Genomic DNA, 21172 nt, shown 5'->3' on the forward strand with positions numbered 1-21172 from the left:
GGATAAAGTTCTCAGCGCCACAAGGCAGGCAGGGCCGTCTGACATATTACACAATGAGCAGAGGTGCTGCCCCGCACACAGCGCCCGCCGCTCGACTCCCAGGTGATGTCAATATGCTGCAAGTGGCCTTTTTACCTGAGCCACTCTAGCACGCAATCCATGGGCATGAATAAGTCATATGTTTGGAAAAAAAGCAGAAATTATGTAAGTCATGACTCACCAGGCATAAAATAAGACAGCGAGAAGCCAGTCCTGTGCTGCTGAAGCCAAATCACGACTGCGCTCGGTACATTCACCCCTACAGCTGGCCTAAAGCTATCCACAGGGGCCTAAGCCCAAACAAGGGCAGGCACCAAATCCCACCACTGTATCCTCATTTAATTCTACCCTAATCTCCTCCTTGTTTACCAAAACCAGTCCATCCCTTTGGTGAAAACATGCCCTGCCTCTACTGTACAATATTATAAAGTTGAAAAGGTAGGTACAAAGTGGTTTATGACAGTGGAGTAGGGGTGGGCAACACGTGTCCATCTACTTTTCTGCTTTTCAGGTGAATTCGCAGAGACTGAGATAATGTCGTCTTACTTCTGTTTTCAAACTAGCAGATCTGTGCTACACGGACATGACGCTGATTGGACAATTACTGTACGTGGGTTCTTCCACAATTCGCAGGCTATTTCAAGTCTGGCGTCAGGCTACAGGACATTTCAAAGTGGAGAAAAAAGACTGGAATTGAGATCGTAGATCATGATTCAGACCGAATAGACTGTAATATTATTTTTTTGGCCTGCATTGCCCAACCCCACGGTGGAGAAGGAGCAGGACTAAGAGCCACTTGCCACAAAGCATCTCTTTTTTTTTCGCTTTGACTTTGATGCACAGGGGAGTGACAGGGTGGTATCACTTTAAGAAAATGGCAAATTCCCTCATTCACCCCGACAGCTCTGATCTGACTGTTACTGTCAGAGTAAAGGTGGAGAAGCAGTTGCCTCCTCGCAGCTTCCATATCCGAGAGAAAACCGGCGTGCGCTTCCAAGGCCTGCTGAGGATTTGGAGAGGTTGACAGGTGAAATAACTGCCAGCCATGGCAAACAGGCACCAGGCGCTCACCAAATGTTCAGTACGAGACACATTCCTACAAGCGAAGAATGGAGGGAGGAACAGGGGGGAAGAGAAGGAGGAGGAGTATGTGCACGCCAAGATGCCTTCATGTCGATAATGTGTCTCATGGAAGAAATTAGAGGACGAGGGAAGGATGAAAGCAGGAAGTGTGTGTTTGGAGAGACTTTTCAGGGATGGGAGGAGTTGGTGAGTTTGGGGGTGTATGCAGCGCGGGTGAGACAGGGATTAGGTTTGGGTGTCCATCTGTTTAGCTACTTAAGCGTTGTGCGTTTCCCCCCGATTCTAGAGAGGGCAATGAAGCTTAATTAAGATTAATCAGGCTGTTGCACATACAGCTGCTGTGTTAATGCAAGAAGACAAATACTTGATTGAACCCCGATTCACCAGCGCTCTTCACCATAACCTCCACTAGGGCTAAGATGTTTAATTAATTAATCAATGGGTCAAAAAAAATAAGCGGGAACAGTTTGATAATGAAGTGCTTAGTGAGATCTGAGTTAAATTCAGCTTTAGAAATCTGAGGATTTGCTGCTTTCGTAATTAACGGTTTTATATCGTTGTACAATGAATCCATTTTTTCTGACATATTTTCCGGCAAACCTTTAAGCCACTAGGTTGAAAAAATGAACAACTGATGTATCGTTCATGAAAAATAATTGCCAGTCGCAGCCCTGACCTTCACCACCTCTACGTCCGACGAGGCAGACATATAAAAGGCAAATAAGAATCAAACATCCATCTAACTTCACGCTCAAGCGCAGAGCTCAGCCGAGGGAGCTCCTTCACTCAATACTAAATGATTTCAGGGTGATGAGATGAGACGAGATAAAAATATCCGGGCTGCTCTGTCCTTATTTAGCAAAACAGGCCCACTGTGCAGAGCGCAGACTGAGCAGCATGTGGTGCTTTATCAGTGCTGGTATTACCACTGCTGTTCAGAGAGGCAATGAGGGGATTGGGCAACCACCTTATCTTCCAGCGTCTGAGTCAGGAAGGCATTTTGCTGAGCACCATCTTTGCTGCCTGTCGTGGGGGCCGAACGTACCCTTATGAGGAACAATCGAGCGGCGTGTTTGCGTGTACAAACAAGTGTGAACAGTCTTATCATGTCTGACAAGAGAGTTACATGAGCAAATAAAAAAAAAAGTCTTGGAATCAACCGCAATTAATTAGGAGATTTAGGGATTAGAGAGGAAGGCAATACAATTAGACTGGAGAGCTTTCTTGAGACACCAAGCAGTTTAATCCCGGGGTCTGGGACTGCTGATCCAGCTGGTTATAGTCTGAAAATTAATACATGGGTCTCTGTTGTGCTGAAGTTCACGTAACAGGTGTGGCTCAGTCCATCTCACCTTGAGGACAGTGATGTTCCAGGCGTAGCTCTCCATGGCCTTCTGAAGCTTGCGGCCTTTCAGACCTTCCTTTGCTCCGATACGATGCAGGTCCTCGTGGAAGTCCAGACCTGGAGACACACACAAACACACATGTGATATGGCTTAGTCTTAGTTGTTTCCACTTTATGAGGATTATTTAGGTTCATGTGACTTTACTTATCTGTGTGAGATTTTACAACATTATCCTGCAACATGATATATGATGATGATGTTTGGAGATTAGACATTAGTTTATTTAAAGGTTTTCATCAGTAGTTTACTTTGATTCCACTGAAACCCGTCTTATAGGCTTTTAGTTCTGTTTTTACCTCTGCCAAGAAGGTAATGTTTTGCCTGTGTCTGTTGGTTGGTTGGTTGGTTGGTTGGTTTGTGGATCTTAATAAAAATCTGGATTTAGTAGATTAAAATTTGTTTTATTGGATACTGGATTAGGCTTGATTGGATTAGAGGGGACTATTGGACCTTGGCAGAGTTAGACGCTCTACTGAATGCCATTACAGTTACTTATATTGTTTTGTTCCTCTGATTGGTCAGCTCACACATGCCTGAGCCAGCACCACTAACAACAACAGAGCAGTCAGTTCTTACATGCCAAACGAGCCGCTGAGCATAATTGACGAGGCGTTTTAGGAGCAGTGTTTTCTGTGGGAGACAGGAGCTTTGACTTTGACCTTTTTAACTTTCAAGATCTTTTACATGCAACATGACAGAAAGGAAGAAATAAGAAGATAATAACACTTCTCCTTTAATTATACTGTTAACAATTTGCTTGCTCCTACATTTACTTTTTTTTCACCACATAATCTGCAGAACAAAAGGCATCCGTTCAGCTCCCCACGAGCACCTTAATGACCGCAACAGCAGCTCACCATACAATGTGCTGCGTTGCTAATAGGGCTAAAATTGAGGTAGTGCAATGCAAGCTAACCTTTAATTGGTCTATCAGTAGCTTCATTTAGCCCTGGCAGACCATTACTAATCCTCTGGGCTTTAAGAACAAACTCCTCCTAATGCCGTACGTCTCAGCCTGCTTGTCAGTCTGTCCCCGACAGCTGACCTTACACCACTCCACTTTTGATTCGAAGCAAAGACATTGACGAAACATAAGACACAATAAACCACAAAAGCCCTATCTCGCAAGTCATTCATTCTTGAGTCCTCAGCTCTTTTACCAAAAACTAGTTGACAGATACGGCACCTCGAGAGAAGTCTTTAATTAAATCGATTTTCGTTGAAGAGCCGGAGAATTAGCTCAGCCTGGTGGCAGACTCTTGCTTCTTCTGAGAAAAATAACTCCAGACTCCATCCTGAATGACATTTCCCAAAGGGTAGATATAACATGTTTGAAAGAGAGCTTTTAAAATATTGAACAATAATATGTCAGATTCAATTTGCATGATAAAAGAGTGACATGCTCCCCCCATGTAGTCGTGCGACTACATTATCTGCAACTACACAAAACCATCATGTTGTTTCTTAGTGGCTCCTGATGCTCACTCATGGGCTAAAATGTTCAAGTGCCTACAAACATGTACAGTATGCTGATGCTACTTAATACCTCATGTGTAACTCCTGTTCAAAATACTTTACTTTAGGTTTGATTCATTTTGCTCATATTTTCTGAACAACATTAAAACACATCCCGACCCGCGGCGCCAAATGCAATCCTGCAACCTGACGTCACTGTATGTTCAATATGTTTTCCTGAAAACAGATCTAAAAAAAGAAAGCACTATATGTGGCCTCACTGCAAAAAAGACCCAGGACCCCAGCTGTCTTTAATTTCCATATAATTGGTGATGTACAGCCATTGCAGAATATCTGTTTCGGAGCCTGAAAGTTGTGTTAACAGGGTTTAGGGCTGATTTGATCTTGTAATCTGGTGTAGTTAATGGGCCGCTGCTGGTGCAGAGCTGAGCCAAGCTCGGCGATCACAAGACTTGGGCAGCGAGGCAGGCAGAGGGCTGAATGCGAGATGGAATTAGCTGGAGGCGTCTTGTCGCAATACAGCCTCTTCAAGCATTTAATTTCCCAATTATTAAGCATTTCCTCCTCCCCAACAGTCGCACAGTTGCTGTCTCCTAAACTCTGAGAAATGTGAGTTAATAAACAAAAAGTGGGCCCCATGGCGCACTCGGGAGAGACAGGAGCGCATGCTTTGCTTCTCTCGTGGAAACAGAAGGACATATGAGTATGAGCGCTCAGACAGACAAGGACAACAACATCTCTTTTCTGACTAGACACACACATACACACACACACACCTCTGTAAAGGCATACAGTGTCTGCACAGAGCAGAGAAGGGTTTTTTTTTTTTTCGCCTTTGTAATAAGTTCTGCAGCAGCCCCCTCTTACACACCGAATACACATGCACACAAAATAGACAGCTTCAGCCGGAGAGAGAAAAGGTAAGTAAATAATAAAATCAAACAGAATCTCCAAACAGGGTCTGATGAAAAGAAATGATGAAAAAACAAAGATGGGGGAAAAGAGGGGTGGGATGGAGCTGCATACAGTCTGATCAGCCTTTCAATAATTTATCTTGAGTCATACACACTGCAGAGAGGAGGAATATCATCGCTGCAAACAGAAAAATGGGATTTTCCAGGGAAACAATGACTGTACAAAGCCCGGGAAGACAAAGGGAGAGAGATGTCTTTATCCCTTGGATTTTCATGGTAATGGAATCCACATGGAGCGGCCTCGAGCCATATGAACACATCTGAGGTGGTCAGTCGGAGTCTGTGCACGGATGGAAAACATCAATAAATAAGCACAGTCAGGCTTGCAGGAGCGCTGCAGTTTTCTGGACTCACACAGTGAGCTTGCACCTGTTCCAGGGCCTGGTTAAAGGTAGCCGCTGTTCTACTAGCATCTCTAACTCACTCTATACCTCCCTGTCTCTCAGAGGAACCGTCCACAATGTACTCTCAGCAGCAATTTAAGGTAGCTATGGTGCACGATCACAGAGTGCTTTTCTCTGGACTGTGTGGGCACGCACCGGGCTGACTGACATCTCACTGCCGATGTTCGTTCTCTTGTGGGACGAGTTACAACTGTATCATCTTTTTTGGTACATGGAGTTTGTAGACGTAACACTGAGCAGGTGTGATCACACAGTATCTGCAAGCTCCTGTGTTCGTACACAGAGCCTATAGTCAACACAACCCTTTACATTGTAAGTCGTCTGATCACATGTTTTGTACACCTTGTGACTTTCCACTTCCTGCTCACCTGTGCTCCCAGTATTCTAGTTCCATCCTGTGTTCCTGTGCTCCCCCCCAGCCTCATTTTTCCCTCCACACCTGTCTCACATCAGCCTCATTCGCACTGCTTGTCAGCTCCTTCACTGCTCTCCCTGCTTTCCCATATTTTTCTGCTCAGTCTTCTCACCTGCGTTTCGCCACCACTCTCCACCTGCTCCTCATCCCCTCATCAGTGTGGTTTGTATCCAGTCATTAGTTCAGCCTATGACTGTTTAGTTTTCTTGATTCTACTTGTTTTTTATGCCTGCCATTTTGTTACTTGCATTTTTTAAAATTTTGCATCGTTGGACTTTTTGTTTTTCAGCTCATTACTAAAGCTCTCTTTTCTGTTCTGGAGATTTATGCATATTTATGCACATTTTTAATGTGATAATGAATCACTCATTTGAACATAACATTTCAGATAACTTAATATACAGAAAGTAATTATCTTGTTGTAAAAGTTCAACTGAGGAAGTTTCACTTTGATCTAGTTAATTTGTATTATCCATACGTTTTTCTCTAGAAAAAATGTATGGAATTTTATAATGCATTTCTTTCAAGGCTATTTAAAGGCTTTTTCTCACAATGAGTTCATGAGGAGCTCCGAAATGAGGTTTTTTTTTACAGATAAAATCATTAAAAAGCATCTGAGTTTGCAGCTTTTCTTTCTCTTTTTGCCATTTTGTCACCATTTAATCATGGAACATCGTGTTTTGGACTAAACACGTTACTGAATTGGATCTAGTGTACATCTGGGAATGAGAGAAGACAGATACTGTAGAGTCTGATGCACTACTGACACACCCAGACACTTTATTGGTGAGTCGGGAAAACTTTGTACATTGTTGATTGTTTGGTTGTTGACTGCACTGAAATGATTCACATGAATGGAGTCACGAGAATCTAAGCTTTACGACAAAGTGTGGTGTTAGCGTATTTGCTTAGCTGTGTTTGTATTGTTTGACAAACTGTCCAAAACTAGCTCAAGCGGTTAACTGTAGTTGGTAAATGTAAACAAAATGATCGCCATTTTCAAACAGCCGCCATACTTGCTGAAACGCATTGAGCTGTATACGGACACAGAAGCCCGGGAATGTGTTTAAAATGTTCAGGAAAACTGCTGAAAGAAAATCACTTGAGAAAACCCCTTATAGAAACTAGTGGAGCGAAGGCGAGTTAGGAGGAATGGTAGTTGTGCTTTCTATGCAGATTAGATATGCATACGGCCAGTGTACAGAGTATGCGCACAGACACAAATGCACAGAGGTAGCATCTGGAGGTGCCGGAGTGTGCATCCCAGCTGTCTATCCAGTCCCCCATTAGCAGCGTATGTGATGGCTAGCCATCAATAGTGCACCTCTCCATCCTCCTCAACGCGTCAGCTTCACTGCCCAAATTAAACTGATTAGCTGCAATGATGACGGGGCATAAACTGAACACAGGAAGGAGAGAGGAAAAAATGGAGGAGGGGCTGCTGTAAAGTAAAAGCTGCAGCAACCCAAAAATCTCCAGCTCTGTAAGTGATGAGTCTGCCGAGGTGCCACTCATCCCACGTGGCTTAAATTTAAGACGGAAGGCAGGTGAGGAGGTAAGAAGTTAGTTCAGGCTCCCTTCATTTCAGATGGCAGCCTGCTCGTCATCGTGATTATGGACTTGTCACAACAGCATTTAGCTGATGAGCAGAGCACACTTTGACTGGCCGGTGCAGAAGTGTCGGGTCCAATCCAAGGCCTTAAATTAAGCTTAGAGGCAGCACACTCACACTCACACTCACACACCACTCCAATCCCATATTCCCTCTCCAACGCTGACAGCCCGTCCTCTAATAACACCTTTTGCTGCTTCTCACACAGCCATTACGCCCAAATTATACCTTTGGCTTCAGGATCGATCATATGGACACAACCCTCAATTCCATGCAAATCCACCATCTCACTCCTCGTGTGCCTTCGCTCTCTGATTCTCTGTCTGTGTTCAGGGCTGTTGCTATTGTCATCGTCAGTCTGCCGTAATCATATGGCTTATGAGATGGCTTTTTGAAGGGTGCATTCAGGGCTTGTCAGTCTATCAAAAGTGGTAAATTCATGCTTTTGCAGCCATCAGAGATATGCAGCATTGTGCTGGGGAGTCATTATTTCATCCCAGTGTCTTCCATGTTTTTTCCTGCTCTCGAGAGGATTAGAAATGCTTATAATAAATGCGACACAGGCTAAACATGACAAGGATGATCGAAAGAGGGATAAAGCCCATTTAGGAAGATGGGTTGTGTTGTGTATCATTTGCACAAGGAGACTGGTGAGCCTTTAGGTAGCATTTCATTACATCATTTGATTGTAAAATCAGATTGATGCAGCTTCGCCCAACCCTCTCAGCTGTTCTATTAACTACAGATTCAGTATTATAAAGGGTTAGGTTTGGCGTTAGGATTACGTAAATTCAACTATTTATGCAGTTTTACAGGGAAAGGATGACACAACACAATCTAACCATAAAGCAAGAAATCTCTCTCTGTCTGTCTGTTCTTCACATATTTTGCAAACTGTTCATCCACCCAATGAAGTGCAGTGTTGAATTTGTTACAATTTGGACATGCAACATTTTCAACATTGATCCATTGCGAATAAACAGTGAACATCTCTCCGTGTAGCAACAGTGGCGTCGCTTTAGCGCTCCGGCTTCACGGCTAAGCAGACTGAGGCTGGGCTCACCCGCGATTCCTCTCACGTGATCTCATGGGGAAGCAGACGTAAACAAAATGGAGATTGGTGTGGTGCAACAACTTGCCATAGTAACAAGTGGCAGTGAGGGAAAAAATAACAGATGGTTAAACGAGCCTGGATGATCAGGGAGACAGTAGTATTCTAGGTAAGGTTAGCCTAAGGGGCTAAATGTTTACAGATGTCTCTCTCATTGATTGTTGTGATCATGATGGTAAATTATTAATGTAACACATATCGGGGCAGCCCTGATGAGTCTGTGCGCACTTCAGGAGGATGAAGATTGGATCTGTAAACCCCTCACATTACCTGATAATCTGAGCCCTACAGCATGTTTTGAGCAGACACTGCACCAGTCAATCGGATTCTCCTTCGCAAAATTAATAATGTCAGATCAAGATGTACTAACATTTAAATTTTGCGGCGAAACTACACTTGAAAGAATTCTGCATTTATGCAAAAAGCAAAAGCAGCACCAGATATACAGACAACAGAGACCCGATGAGTCAGGATGCAGATGGAGAGGACAAAGAGCTCTGAGCCGAGGAGTGGGCCCGAAGTGTCTGCATTCATATCGTAAAGTAATTACATAATTGCAGGGGGGAGATTATTAAAGCAGATCTAAAACTGTTGACTCACAGAGCAGGAATATTTCACCTTAATTTCCACAGCAAGCATTTTTCCTATCTTGAAATGCTTTTAATTAAAATCGGAGCCAATTTACTGTATATTTGCCTCTTTGTGCTTGCAGGCATAAATGGAACTGTTGTATATTCGCAGCATGAAAAGCATTATTAACAATTTTGAGAAGAAACGGCTCAATCATTTGATGAAATACTGCTGTTAGACTGTCAGTTCTGTTTTCTGAGCCAATGTTACTTTTTCATCCCCTGAGGCCAACAAGGTTAAATTACATTTAAAGTTTAAAATTGCTGTCTCCCAATTTTAAATCGAGGCAAAAGGTTACATCATATAACTTTTCTTACGCATATAAAGTAAAATAATTGGATTTGGTAAACAGAATCGGGGCCGTTGTTTCCTTTGAGGCCATATTATGATGGTAGAAAAAATAAAAAGCTACAATTTGTACGTGATTTTTTTTTGCCTCACTTATCGCAATGAAAACTTCCACAACTGTGACGAAATATCTGGAAGCATGAATGAACACACAGCAGCTATGTGCGTTTAAGAATGGTGGGGGTTTGGACTGAGGCATGTGTTTCTGTGCCGGGGGCAGAGGAGAGGGGGGCGATAGGGAAAGTGCTATGTTTGGCATGCAGCTGAGGCCCCGCAGGGCTGTCGCTCCAACCCTCCTTCTCATTGTATCATTCTTACGTAATGCTGCACTTATTTGAAAACCTTGTAACTCCAAATTTAGGAATTTCCATGTTCTCGCCTCAACTGGATTGTGAGGATTACATGCTCCTTGAGAAAACGCTTCAACCCCCGGGGCTCTTGAGGGGCTTTTAACAATTAACCACTTTCAACGAGCGTGCTGGCGAGGCGTGAAACAACGCTATTTTCTCACCGTACCTCCTGAAAATCTGACATATTGGCAGTACAAGGTTTTCACCTGACAGCAGCAGTAAGCCGAGTATCAATCTCTGGTATCCAGATACTAACGCTGCTGTGAGTGTGTCTGCGGCTGTGTGGGGTTTAAGCTCTGCTTAACTCCCCAGTCATCGCCTTTGAAGATGCTTCCAGCTCGGGGCTGGGGAGCCTCGGAGCCAGGGGACAGCTCTGTGATTGAAGCCCCGGTGTTGAACCTACATCCCTGGGTAATTGCGCCATACGAATATCCGCTTGGCTTGTCGTGGTGTGGGGAATGAGGCATATGCCTGCCTCTGTGTGACACCCGGGAGTAAAGCTGGGCATGGCAAGCTTAAATTGGCTTATCGGCCTCAGGATATTGGGTTGGCATGTGCCAGTGACTAAGCCTTCCCTGTCTACACTGGTTTTATGATACACAAAAACACACAACATCAACAACACACAAACCACAAATGGCTTTCGATGTTTACATCAGCCTGAGAAAAGTCCTTATTCTGTATCGTTAATGTTTGTTTCATTCAATCTTTAGTAATGCTGCTCCCTAATAGTCGACTTAGTCGGTTAAGTTTTCATTTGTCCTTTAGTCCCAGGAATGAAAACCACCACATTCAACTTCAGGAGCTGTGCATCATCGCTTGGGCTGGGATGGTTGCAGAGAGGTGAAGGAGTGAGCCATCTAGGTTTCTTCTTAATTCTGTGGCAGAGTCGTGCTCAGGCAGGATGAACGGATCGGGTAGCTACACTGCCGTTAGCTAGTTTATCTCAGAAATGCAGCTAACCTGGGGGAGAGCGTGTGTTTACGCTGCCAGCACGAGAGCTTTGGACAGCCAGGACTGATTTATTCCCCTGGTTTTAATAACAAGACTTGTGTGATGTAATACTGAGTTGAAATGATTAACACAATGTTTATTCTCCCTGCTGGTTGTTCAGACACTTTCAGAATAGTCCTGTTACAGTATATGCCGTTGGCGTTGATGTTAAGATGCGGCTCGCTTCATCCGTGCCTTTAAAAATAGTCATTTGAATAATTGAATAAACATCGTAAACGTGCGACCAGCTAGTCAACTAATGGCTTCATCCGACAACCGGGAGATTCCTCAGCATTAGAACATGAGATAAAAACATGCAAAATGAAGATGTCACTACTGAAACAACATGATGTGCTCCTCCTATTTGAGGAGCTCTTCTGCAGAGGCACTGCTGCGGAGTAGAGAAGCAAAAGCAAATGAGGAACAATTAGTGCTGAGTGCGAAAGAGGCCGGAGAAGACAAGCCATTGGTTTTCTTGATTTGAGGCTATTCCTCTCCTAATGATGATGGTCAATTTTATGCTCTACCCTAAAAGGCCGGACCTCTTACATCGAGCACCCTCTTTTAAAAATGCTGTACCGATGAAATGCTTCTTCAATTCTCCCCTCCTCTCTCTGTTTAACCGGCCCTCCCCCTCCCACTCCACACTCTTTATTTCTCTCCTCCTCGAAAATGATGTTCATGGCGTCTGTCCTCTTTTTTCCGCGGCCCGTTTGTCCGCGTGGCTGGCTGATTGTTTTCACCTGCCCACAGACATGAAACTATTTGGCGCTGACTCACCGATGATGGCCTGTTCTATTGACAGCAGTGACCGCTGTTGATGTTGATGGAAATGCTGTGGCAGCAGAGAAACTACACTCATTCTATCAGGCAGGAGAACAGGACGCGTAACATCTTCCAAGGCTACAGATGTGTGTTCTCGCAGCACATGATTCATCTCATCCGACAGACAGAAAGCAGAAGAGCAGAAAATACTTTCACCTCAGCTGAATTTTTGATGCTTTGTGCATTATGGTCTCATTTCTCTTGAAGAAATTAAAGAAATATGCCAGTAAGTCAGGTATTTTCATCCCTCTCTGATACACTTCCAGTCCTTCATGAATCATGAGTCATTTTCCTCACAGCAGCAGAGAGATCTACCTCAACCTGCCTCTTTCAAGGCGCCGACAGCAAAATCCAACCAGTTATAATCAACACGTTCTGCAGTGTAGAAAACAGGGATGGGCACGACCTTTAAATTTGGACATCAGTATTTGTTCACCGTGCACAGCATTCACTTTCTTATTATATAATAAACATGAAAGGGAAATTACCCTGTTCAGTATTAAAAGCCTTTTGGACATGATGTCGTGATGCAGCTGCTATCTGTGAAAATCTGCACAGCTCCATACAGCAGAAAAGACAGATCTGTGCTCGATAGCCTTCAATGTTTTCAGCGAGACATCACTCAACTTAATGTTACAGGCGGAGTGGCAACCAGCAGCTATAAGACTGATGTTAGGAAGTGCCCCCATTAAGCTTTTCAGAGGAACAAGCCAATCACTAGGACGAAGAATTCAAGATGTGTTGCTACCCTGAACACCTAACAGGATTTTCATTTAGTTGTTCAATTTGGGCTCATTCCTTACGTTTGAGTTTTTGTCTCGCTAGTTCTCGGAATGTGGAAATAAGTTAAAATGCATCCTACTAGACAACGAAGAGGATGAACAGGGACGTTGCATCCGAAGACTACGTGCGTACCTGCCCGTTGTGCTTGCGTGAGCTTGGAGTAGACGACGTCAGCTGACTCGATCAGTGTTCTGCTGGTCTGGATCATCTAGACAAAGAAAAGACAAAGAAAGACATGTAGTTAATTTGAATCATATCTCAGCATCATACTGATAAATTCCAGGAAGGAAACACTTGCTTTAAAATTCTGATGCAGACATGTCTATCTTAGCACAATGTTTAGCTGTACTGATTTAATCCCCTCAATACCCAGGGCTCACTTTCAATCAAGTGGATTTAGGCTCTTGGCTGTTAGATGTCTCTTAGATGTTTACAGACACACTGACAATTGAGTCTTAACCCAATTGAGGCAACATAGCTGTCATGTAAACATCTTTATCTGATTATTTTAATTGGGGAAAGATCATAATCAGAGGAAGCAGATTCTTCCCGATTAATTGGGCGTGTAAACAACACAGTTCAGATTGGTTTTGCCTTGTATGTAAGCACAAGAGGAAAGATAGATACAATTTATAAGAAAAAGCTGAATTGAAAGCGGTGTCTGTTTTGTCTGTTTAGTATTACAGCCACATAAGTGCAGGATTGAACTCGACAGGCTTGCAAAAAAAGCAAAGCAGGCCTTAAGATGTGCATCGGTTTCAAAAACGCGTCTCGACTTAATGTCTTGTTCCTTTTCTGCTGTGTAATCTCACCTCAATGTATAAACTGTACTGAGAGACTAAGTAATTATTCATAAGATCTTCAACTATTTTGATAATCGCGTTATTGTTCAAGCCGAAAGAAATTGGGGTTTTAAGTTTTCATTTGAGAATCTAATCCTACATTACAATGGATTTAATAATTCTGGCTTTTGGACCAAACAAAACTAGACACCTAATTGTGCTCCAGGATGTTGTGATGAGCCTCTCTCAGTGTTATCTGAAGTTTTATTGACAGAATGATTTATTAAAAATGACAAACACTGATACCCGATAATACAAATAATTGCCGCAGCCCGTTTATTCACACAATATTTGTTCCAGCATTATTTGGTACAGTTATAATCCCCTCAAGATGGTTTGTAAATACTTTAAGACAAATCCCTTATTCGTGTCAAAATACTTGGCATATATAGCAGATTCTGACTACTGCTAAAAAAAGGACACTTCCTTATTTTCACCTCGACCAACACAACACTGTAGTCTGAGCCCTAAACATCATCCCACAGGCTGAGGAGGACCAGCTGGACCGGCCCTGCAGCATCGAGGAGGATGCTAATGAAGTTTCACACTCCTGTTAGCAGAAGGACAGGAAGTGGACACTTATACAATGTGCGTGCATGTGTGAGAGTGTGCATGCCTTTCCTTGTTCTGTTATTCTTATACAGCTTCGGGTGCAGACAATTTTGTACAATGAGCTCATCGTGGACAGTCCCTTCATTCAGGGGATGGTTTCACCCGAGCTAATTTAAATATGCAGGATCCTTGATGTCTGAAAAATTAAGTATTTGATGAACCTGCATTTCTGAGAATTTCTGCAACCCCCAGAGAATGACTGGGTGTGCAGTGAGCTGTATAAGCAGGAGAGAGTCGTTACAATAGTGAAAGTAAGACAGAGAGCAAATATTTCCGATAGCGATAATTAAGATTCTGCAATCTGATTTGAAAACGGCACCTCTGCCTGCTCACTGTGGCAGACGTCTTCCTGTGTGCCTGATTGGGCGTTGGTGCACGAAATGGTGAGAGTCACTTCCTAGCTCGAAATCTCACCAACCTGACATCAGGAAACTGACTATTGCTTGCTTTTCTCTCAGCGCTATTTTTGCCTCACTGTAAACACATCATAGTGCATATACAGTATATAAATGCACCGAAATATTTGTGTATCTGTGTGCAAGCTTGGCTGGCCTGACCTCTGGAAACAGAGCTCCAGTGTGCTGACGCATTGTTCAGTTCAGGGTCACAACGTTGACTGGCTGCCGCCCACACGAGGGTGACTGAGGACACGCACTGCACACTGATATGCTACAGTAGATGGCCTGCTGTTGGCAGCCGAGCTCCTGTGAAGTCACATGCATTTACACACGCACATAGACATACACTGGGGCATCTGTTTTTGAGTGGGTAGAGTACCAACAGGTCAATTTGTGGGAAGCAAACACAAATACTCAGCTGACCAGGCCTGAGCTTCAGGGCCAGGCCATAGGTTAATGTGCATATACATTAAGAATAAACTTAAAGAAGCATTAATATGTGCAAATAACAGACGGGCGAAAGTAATCGGCCATCGTTATGTGGTTGTGGCTTGACGTAACATAATGTAGTGTGAAAGAATACACTGGTAGCAGCATGTTTTCTATAATTTCCCTTTTGAATTTTGTTGTTTAAGGCTTGGATCTGCATCTTCTGTTCTCTAAAACCCCTAAAATATGATTTCTGAAGCCCGTTTCCTGCCTGTCCCCATAAAACTTCTTCTGTGGACTGGAGCGTGACATTTGTTCTGACAGTGCCAAGCCTCTAGCCTGGTGCGAACCCTCATAAAAGCCGGAGCAGATTCTATTTGGATCCACACGTTGCGTTGCTGCAGATGTCACTGCGCATGCAGGTGTAGGTGTCGGATGCCGGAGCAGCGTGGACGCAAAACAACATTGCTCTTCACACGTGACCCACTTCACCAGCTCCCGCCAGGCCTCACAGGACGTGAGAGGAAAACAGCGGGTGGTAACTAATTACAGTACTCCAACGCCCTTTTGGGCCGTGCCAATGTCAAGTGGTGAAAAATGCAATGTTCTTGTAAGAGAGGAGGCAGGGTGGAGAAGGACATGTGAAATTATACAATGAGTAACTGCAGCTTGACCATCTAACCGGTCAAAAAGGTGGTTTTAACCCCCCCAAAAAAAGGATTTTATGTGTGTGCAGGCTATTTACCATGTCGTAGGCGTTGAGCACTTTGCGCAGCAGCTCAGGCACAGGACCCTGAGCTTCCATGGTGGGGTAAGTCTCGCTCAGGTCCACTGTTACCCTTAGCGACCGCTCACTGTTCATCAGCCAGGTAGAAACCGTCAGGATACACTGCTTCATGTTGGCCGCCGGTGTCAGGCCACAGAGCTCCTTGAAGGACACCATGGCATTCTGGGAAAAAAAACAAAAAAAAAAACAAGATGAAGTACAGCAATTTGGGAACCATGGCAGTCTATGGACGCTTTAGGTATCTATAGAAAGTCTTTACAAAGCATGAACCTAAAAGTGAGCATAATATTGGACCTTTAAATATTCTCAATACAGAGATATGTCAGGTTACTTTGAAATGTAGTCAGTGAACACACAATTTATAGCAATCATTGTATTTCTTTAACATTGTCCATAGGAATACAAATAATGTAATCTAATCTGAACACTTTTACATTACTTTAAAATCATCGAAAATGAAGGACGACACAAACAATTGAGATCTACAAATATCCTTTTTTGTCTTTAACAATCTCACAAAGTGTACAGCTGGTCAAATCAGATTACTCTTACAAAAATAGTGGTGACACAAACCGCAGCTGTACTGTATTGTATTCGACAATATGTGTGATGCTGTTGCCTTTTGTGTATGTGTTCCTTCAGATTTGAAGTTGAGGTCTTTGCTGGTGACAGCAGCTTCATTATTGGCCTGGGAAAGGTGTGCTGGACATTAGTAGATGCTCTTGTGATGCACATTCTTGAAGTTTTAACTAATGGCAATGCTGCCAGGAGGCAAAAGGCTGTTTTATGAGGGACTACTGCTGCTTCAACCGTCCTCCTTAGTTTAGTTTAGTTTAGTTTAGTTTATTAGTTTATTATATCGAAGACAATCCCAATTAATTAACTGCATCAACAACAGTAAAAAGGGCAGCTTTAGCCAACATGGCTAATATCCTGCTGTAGTCCCCGGCCAGATGACAATAGGCATTGACTTGACTTGACTTCACAGGATTATTTTTTCTCCCACCAGGTCCGCCACAGACTGGAGCAGTCATCTAGAGAAACCCATCGTGTCAGATGCCCTCACATGAGGGAAAAGAGCGACAAAACAAAAGTCCCATCATTTTAAAATTGGCATGTTTAAAAGGTGTGATCAAAAAATATCATCGACACTTTTATCAAATCAAGGCTGATTACATTTGCTTATTTTTTGTCATCTGATTATGACATAATCTGTTCCGACCAAGCCCTGTCTGCACGGTGTCTCATCCCCGTCTCTTTGCCCTTGTGCTGTGCAGCTGCCAAAACAATATGTTTCTGTTTCAATGAAAGTGACCAAAGCAGCTATCAAACGCAACCAACTAAGGCAAATTCCTGTTGAGTTATTGTTCTTGGCAAATGAAGCGGTTGTGGCCCTGATGGAATGGCAAATATTGCAAACACTCCTTTCTGCAGACGACCTTGAGCGAGGCGCTTTAATGAGAGGGATCGTGATACTCTCTCAGAAACAAGATAAGATAGCAGCCGAGCGTTTGTCTTGGTGACAGTAAAATTATCGGTTTCCCATAATGTCAGCCTGCTCATTCTGCAGTCCAGAGAGTCCGGAGCCAAACTTCTGACCACATCCTGAGAGCGCTAAGAACATTCAGTTACTCATCGCTCCCTTCCTTAATTTCTTCTTTTTTCTCACGTTTTCTCCGTTAGTGTTTCCACACACATCTCTGTATTCATCTTTCTTCACTCTCCCCAAGTATCCATCTTAAAACAATCAAATCCTCAGTCAATAAAAGAGCATTCTTCTCCTCATATTCCTGTTTGTACATGAACAACTGGACATTCTAGCTGTCTGCTGCTGGATTAATAAAGACATCTCCATCTCAACATATCCTGTTTATTTAATCTGGGAATGATAGCAAATCTTATTTTCCATCAGGGGCGGCTGTATCTCTGTTAGTAGAGCGGGTCGGCCATCGGCTACAGAGTCATTCAAAAACCTTGAACTCCTCCTCTCCCCATGTTGTAGTGCCCTTGAGCAGAACCGCGAACTCTAAAATTCTCCCTATGTATGTGTCACTTTGGACAAAAGCATCCGCCTAACTGATGTCATGTAATGTCACACCTTCAGTTTATGCCAAATAAAAACCACATTTGTGTGTTTTGTGAGCCCACAGTCATGTTTTCCTCCTCACTAAACCCTCTACGTCGCAAACACCACTCGTCATCTTGAGTTCGCTGTCATTGGTGGCAGCACCGTGTTCAACTGCAGCTTGTCAGCCTAAAGACACTAAATTAAAATGAATTCAGGATACGCTGCCAGCCTCACTTTCTCTCCGTTTCGCTCACTCATCATCAATCCCGGGCCGGCCTGCTTTCCAGTCCACCGACGCCACAGTTTCTGCATGTCTGGGTTCAGAAGCTTTGCAGCCCCAGCAACCAAACAACTTCCTCTCAGTGCGTTTCATTCTTCTGCCATCATGGGAATTCAAGCAAACCAAATCAGGCCCACTCTTTCTCACACAGCACAACATCAGTTAGCTTCATAAAAAAAAAAGAGAGTGGAAAGTAGGAGGTGAGAAATGAGACGGGGACAGTGAAAAAGAGCTATCCGAGCTGAGGCGCGGCGGACCAAGTCTGCCTGCAAAGAGTCAGGGCGATGATGAGAAGCACTGAGGGAACACAGGCCAGGTAAGAAAACCCGAGAGAGAAGAAGAGATGCGGGGGGAAAAACAATTTATAGAGAACAAGCCAGCGTTGGTACTTTGGAGTCCGACCACATACTCCGCACTCTGCAGTGTGGGAACTAGCTGTCTCCCCGGGCTGGACCTCTAGGCCTGCAGAAAAATCCACCTCACCGCCCCCCTACCCCAGAGGATGTGCTGTCACTGCGGGGCCCGACCTTCCTGTAGACTGAGAGGGTGGCCAGGGGACAAAGCCGGTATCTGAATCTGTATGCCGAGCCTCAGCCACAGTTAATACCTCTTGGGCGGCTGAACACAGCGCCAAAGAAACACAATGGTGGAAGTGGGACAGCTATGGGGCTCCGGATTAACAAACCAGTGTGTGAATCTGTGTGTGAACTCTGAGCATGTGGGACCGCATGTGTTTATGTATGAGCCGACGTTATTAGCATTCATTACGCTATGTGTAATTCCACGCATGTGTGCGAGGGACCACATGTGTGAATATTTTTCGATAATTGCGCAATAAAAGCCACACCGTGGTGATAGAGAATACCAACGAGAGGCTTGTGTTTTTAATTACTCGCTCCCCCTTCTTCACTCCCCTTCCTACATTCCCCAAATGAGAGCTCTGTGTCCGGTTACAACACCGCTTTTGTGTCTTTTTGCGCCTCTCACTCACTTGCTCGCTCGGCTTCTATCTGTATATCTCGCCCCTCTTTTTTCTGGCACACAGTACTGAGTGATTGTGAATGTGCCCATGAAGACACACAGACTTTTCAGCAAATATAAAGAAACACCAGCCTCCTCCGGCTCCATCAACACTTTATAAGGTTCATGGGCAGCAGCACTCAAAGGGCTTCATTCAAGACTTTTAAAATAAATAATTGATTTGCTGCCTAGATCTACATATGGCAGATACATGGCAGCTAGGTTGCCATGTATCTGCCTACTGGTCAGTGTTTATAGATATCCCTCAGTCTGTTTAATAGTCCAGCTTGCTCATCTTTCTGTTATTATTCAAAGCAGACCACCTAGAAGCTTTGCTGTTCAGGGATAAAAAGGGAGTCTTAAAAGAGCTTCGCAAGGTGAAATAACCCTTTTGATGGCATTTAAAGTGTGGGCGTGCACTGCTTTCATGGGTACAGTTGTATGCAACAATATCTGGGGTTTTAGTGGTAGAAAAGATCTTTTTCATGTTAATGTCCAATCTTGGCTTCGATTCAGGGCTGGTGAAGCTTCCAGAACTGGCCCGGTTGTCGCCTTATGGGTTGTTGGCTACAGGCCCTCCTTCTGCCCTCCAGCTCCGGCCAGATCCAAGGCGCCAGGCTGCACACAGCTGGCCTCTACAAAGCTTTCACAGCTATCCACATTTTACATTTAAAAGGCAAAGGACTAAATAAAGAAAGACCCCCATTTATCCTCTTTAAAGCCCTCTCTTTATTTCACCTTTTTTATTTATTTCATCAACTTTTATCTCTTCCTTTCAAAAGGAAATATTTACATTTCAAACCTGAGGACTGAGGTTTGGGGAGGAGTGGTGGCAACAGTGTTGTTTGATCAGGTTAAAAGACACCAATCACAGCCAATCATACAGCGCCACCCTTCATGTAAGCCAGCAGATCAGGTCCTGAATTTATAAGAAGAATGATTAGATTTAGCTATTTATGAGAGAGATTATTAAAAGCTTGTTGTTATGTACACCTTTAGAATAAGTAAGTTGATTCACAGAGTTTCACAAAAGTTAACATGTGTCATGGCTTGGCTATGTCAGATTTACTTTATTCACCACCATAAAATGTAGCTTCATTAGGCCACTCTACTATCATCTGTAGTTGTTGGTTAAATGTAGCTATAAGCATTAAAGGACTTTTACCTCAAAACTATACTCAGCCGAAATTTTGTGGTACATTAATTTATCAAAGCTTTGTTGTGTTGCTGCATTAGCTCCGTAGGTATTTCTTCACTTAGCCAACCCACCGAAGGACTCTGGCGCCCATTGTTCACAATGTAGCCTTATCAGACGAAGCTGAGGTTGCCTCCACCATTGATAATGAGTTTACTGCGTAATTTTAGATATTTCATAGGTCTCGCGCTGAGTAGGCTAGCCTGCCAGTTATTCTGAGATCTAAATTGTAAAAGAGAGGTAACTGGTAACAACAAAAGACACACTAAGCGCAACACATTTTCCACCGTGCTCTGGCTGACTTCACAGCGAGCAACATTCAGCACCTTAATTATGAAATACTCCCATGGGGACCCAATCGGAGGAAAGATCAGGACTAAATCATGACTAAATCTTGAGATATCTGTTTGTCACTGATTTTTAAAACACTTTAATTGTGCCAAGAATACCTTTGATTAGTGAGGAAACATTTTTTAACTATTCACACACTACAATTTTAATGATTTTACTTGAATTATCTCGCATCCCTTTCAGCCTGCAATATAGTAACGTTACTACCTCTAAACTTACAGGATCAAGTTCACCTCCTGAACTGAACACATACATATTTCTCTCAGCACTGGGGTCTCGAAGAGGAGAATGGTCCTCTTTTAGAACATGCCTATTTCCACAACAGAAAAATGTATGACAGCATGCCACAGGATCTCTAATCACATCCCTGCTTATTTAGCTTGGTCTGGTCTTTTGTTTGCTATGCCATCAGACTGAGGTTACTGCTTACAGACTGACAGACTTTGGTATTTATGACGTTCAGTACATAAAAAGGAGCGTGCTACATTAGCTTCTGGAGGAACATGCCTGTGGATTTTGCAGGACGTCAACATTATATATTTGATTTTGTTAAGCCTGCAGCCCTCCAACATCGGCTGGTCTTGCACATGTCAAATTACTTGAGAAATTAGATTAAGGCAGGAAGAGAGGATTATATTCATTGTATGGACAACATAGGATTTACAGCACTATATTATTTTGCATTGTTTGAAAAGAGATAAACTATTTAATCAAATACGCAAGCAATCTTATTAAGGGATT

General features: G+C 43.4%; 1 protein-coding gene across 1 annotated transcript in view; it reads right to left on the minus strand.

Annotated features, from left to right (window-relative positions):
- The window catches only part of LOC115575401 (inactive phospholipase C-like protein 2), a 68382-nt gene that overhangs the window by 3160 nt on the left and 44050 nt on the right, over window positions 1-21172 (minus strand). The window contains exons 3-5 of the mRNA XM_030407439.1: window positions 15476-15679; window positions 12582-12657; window positions 2475-2584 (exon numbers count right to left, since the gene is read on the minus strand). Coding sequence (XP_030263299.1) covers window positions 2475-2584; window positions 12582-12657; window positions 15476-15679 — 390 coding nt within the window. The remainder of the gene's footprint in view (window positions 1-2474; window positions 2585-12581; window positions 12658-15475; window positions 15680-21172) is intronic.

This window comes from Sparus aurata, chromosome 23 (genome assembly GCF_900880675.1).
Source record: "Sparus aurata chromosome 23, fSpaAur1.1, whole genome shotgun sequence".
Taxonomy (NCBI): Eukaryota; Metazoa; Chordata; class Actinopteri; order Spariformes; family Sparidae; genus Sparus; species Sparus aurata.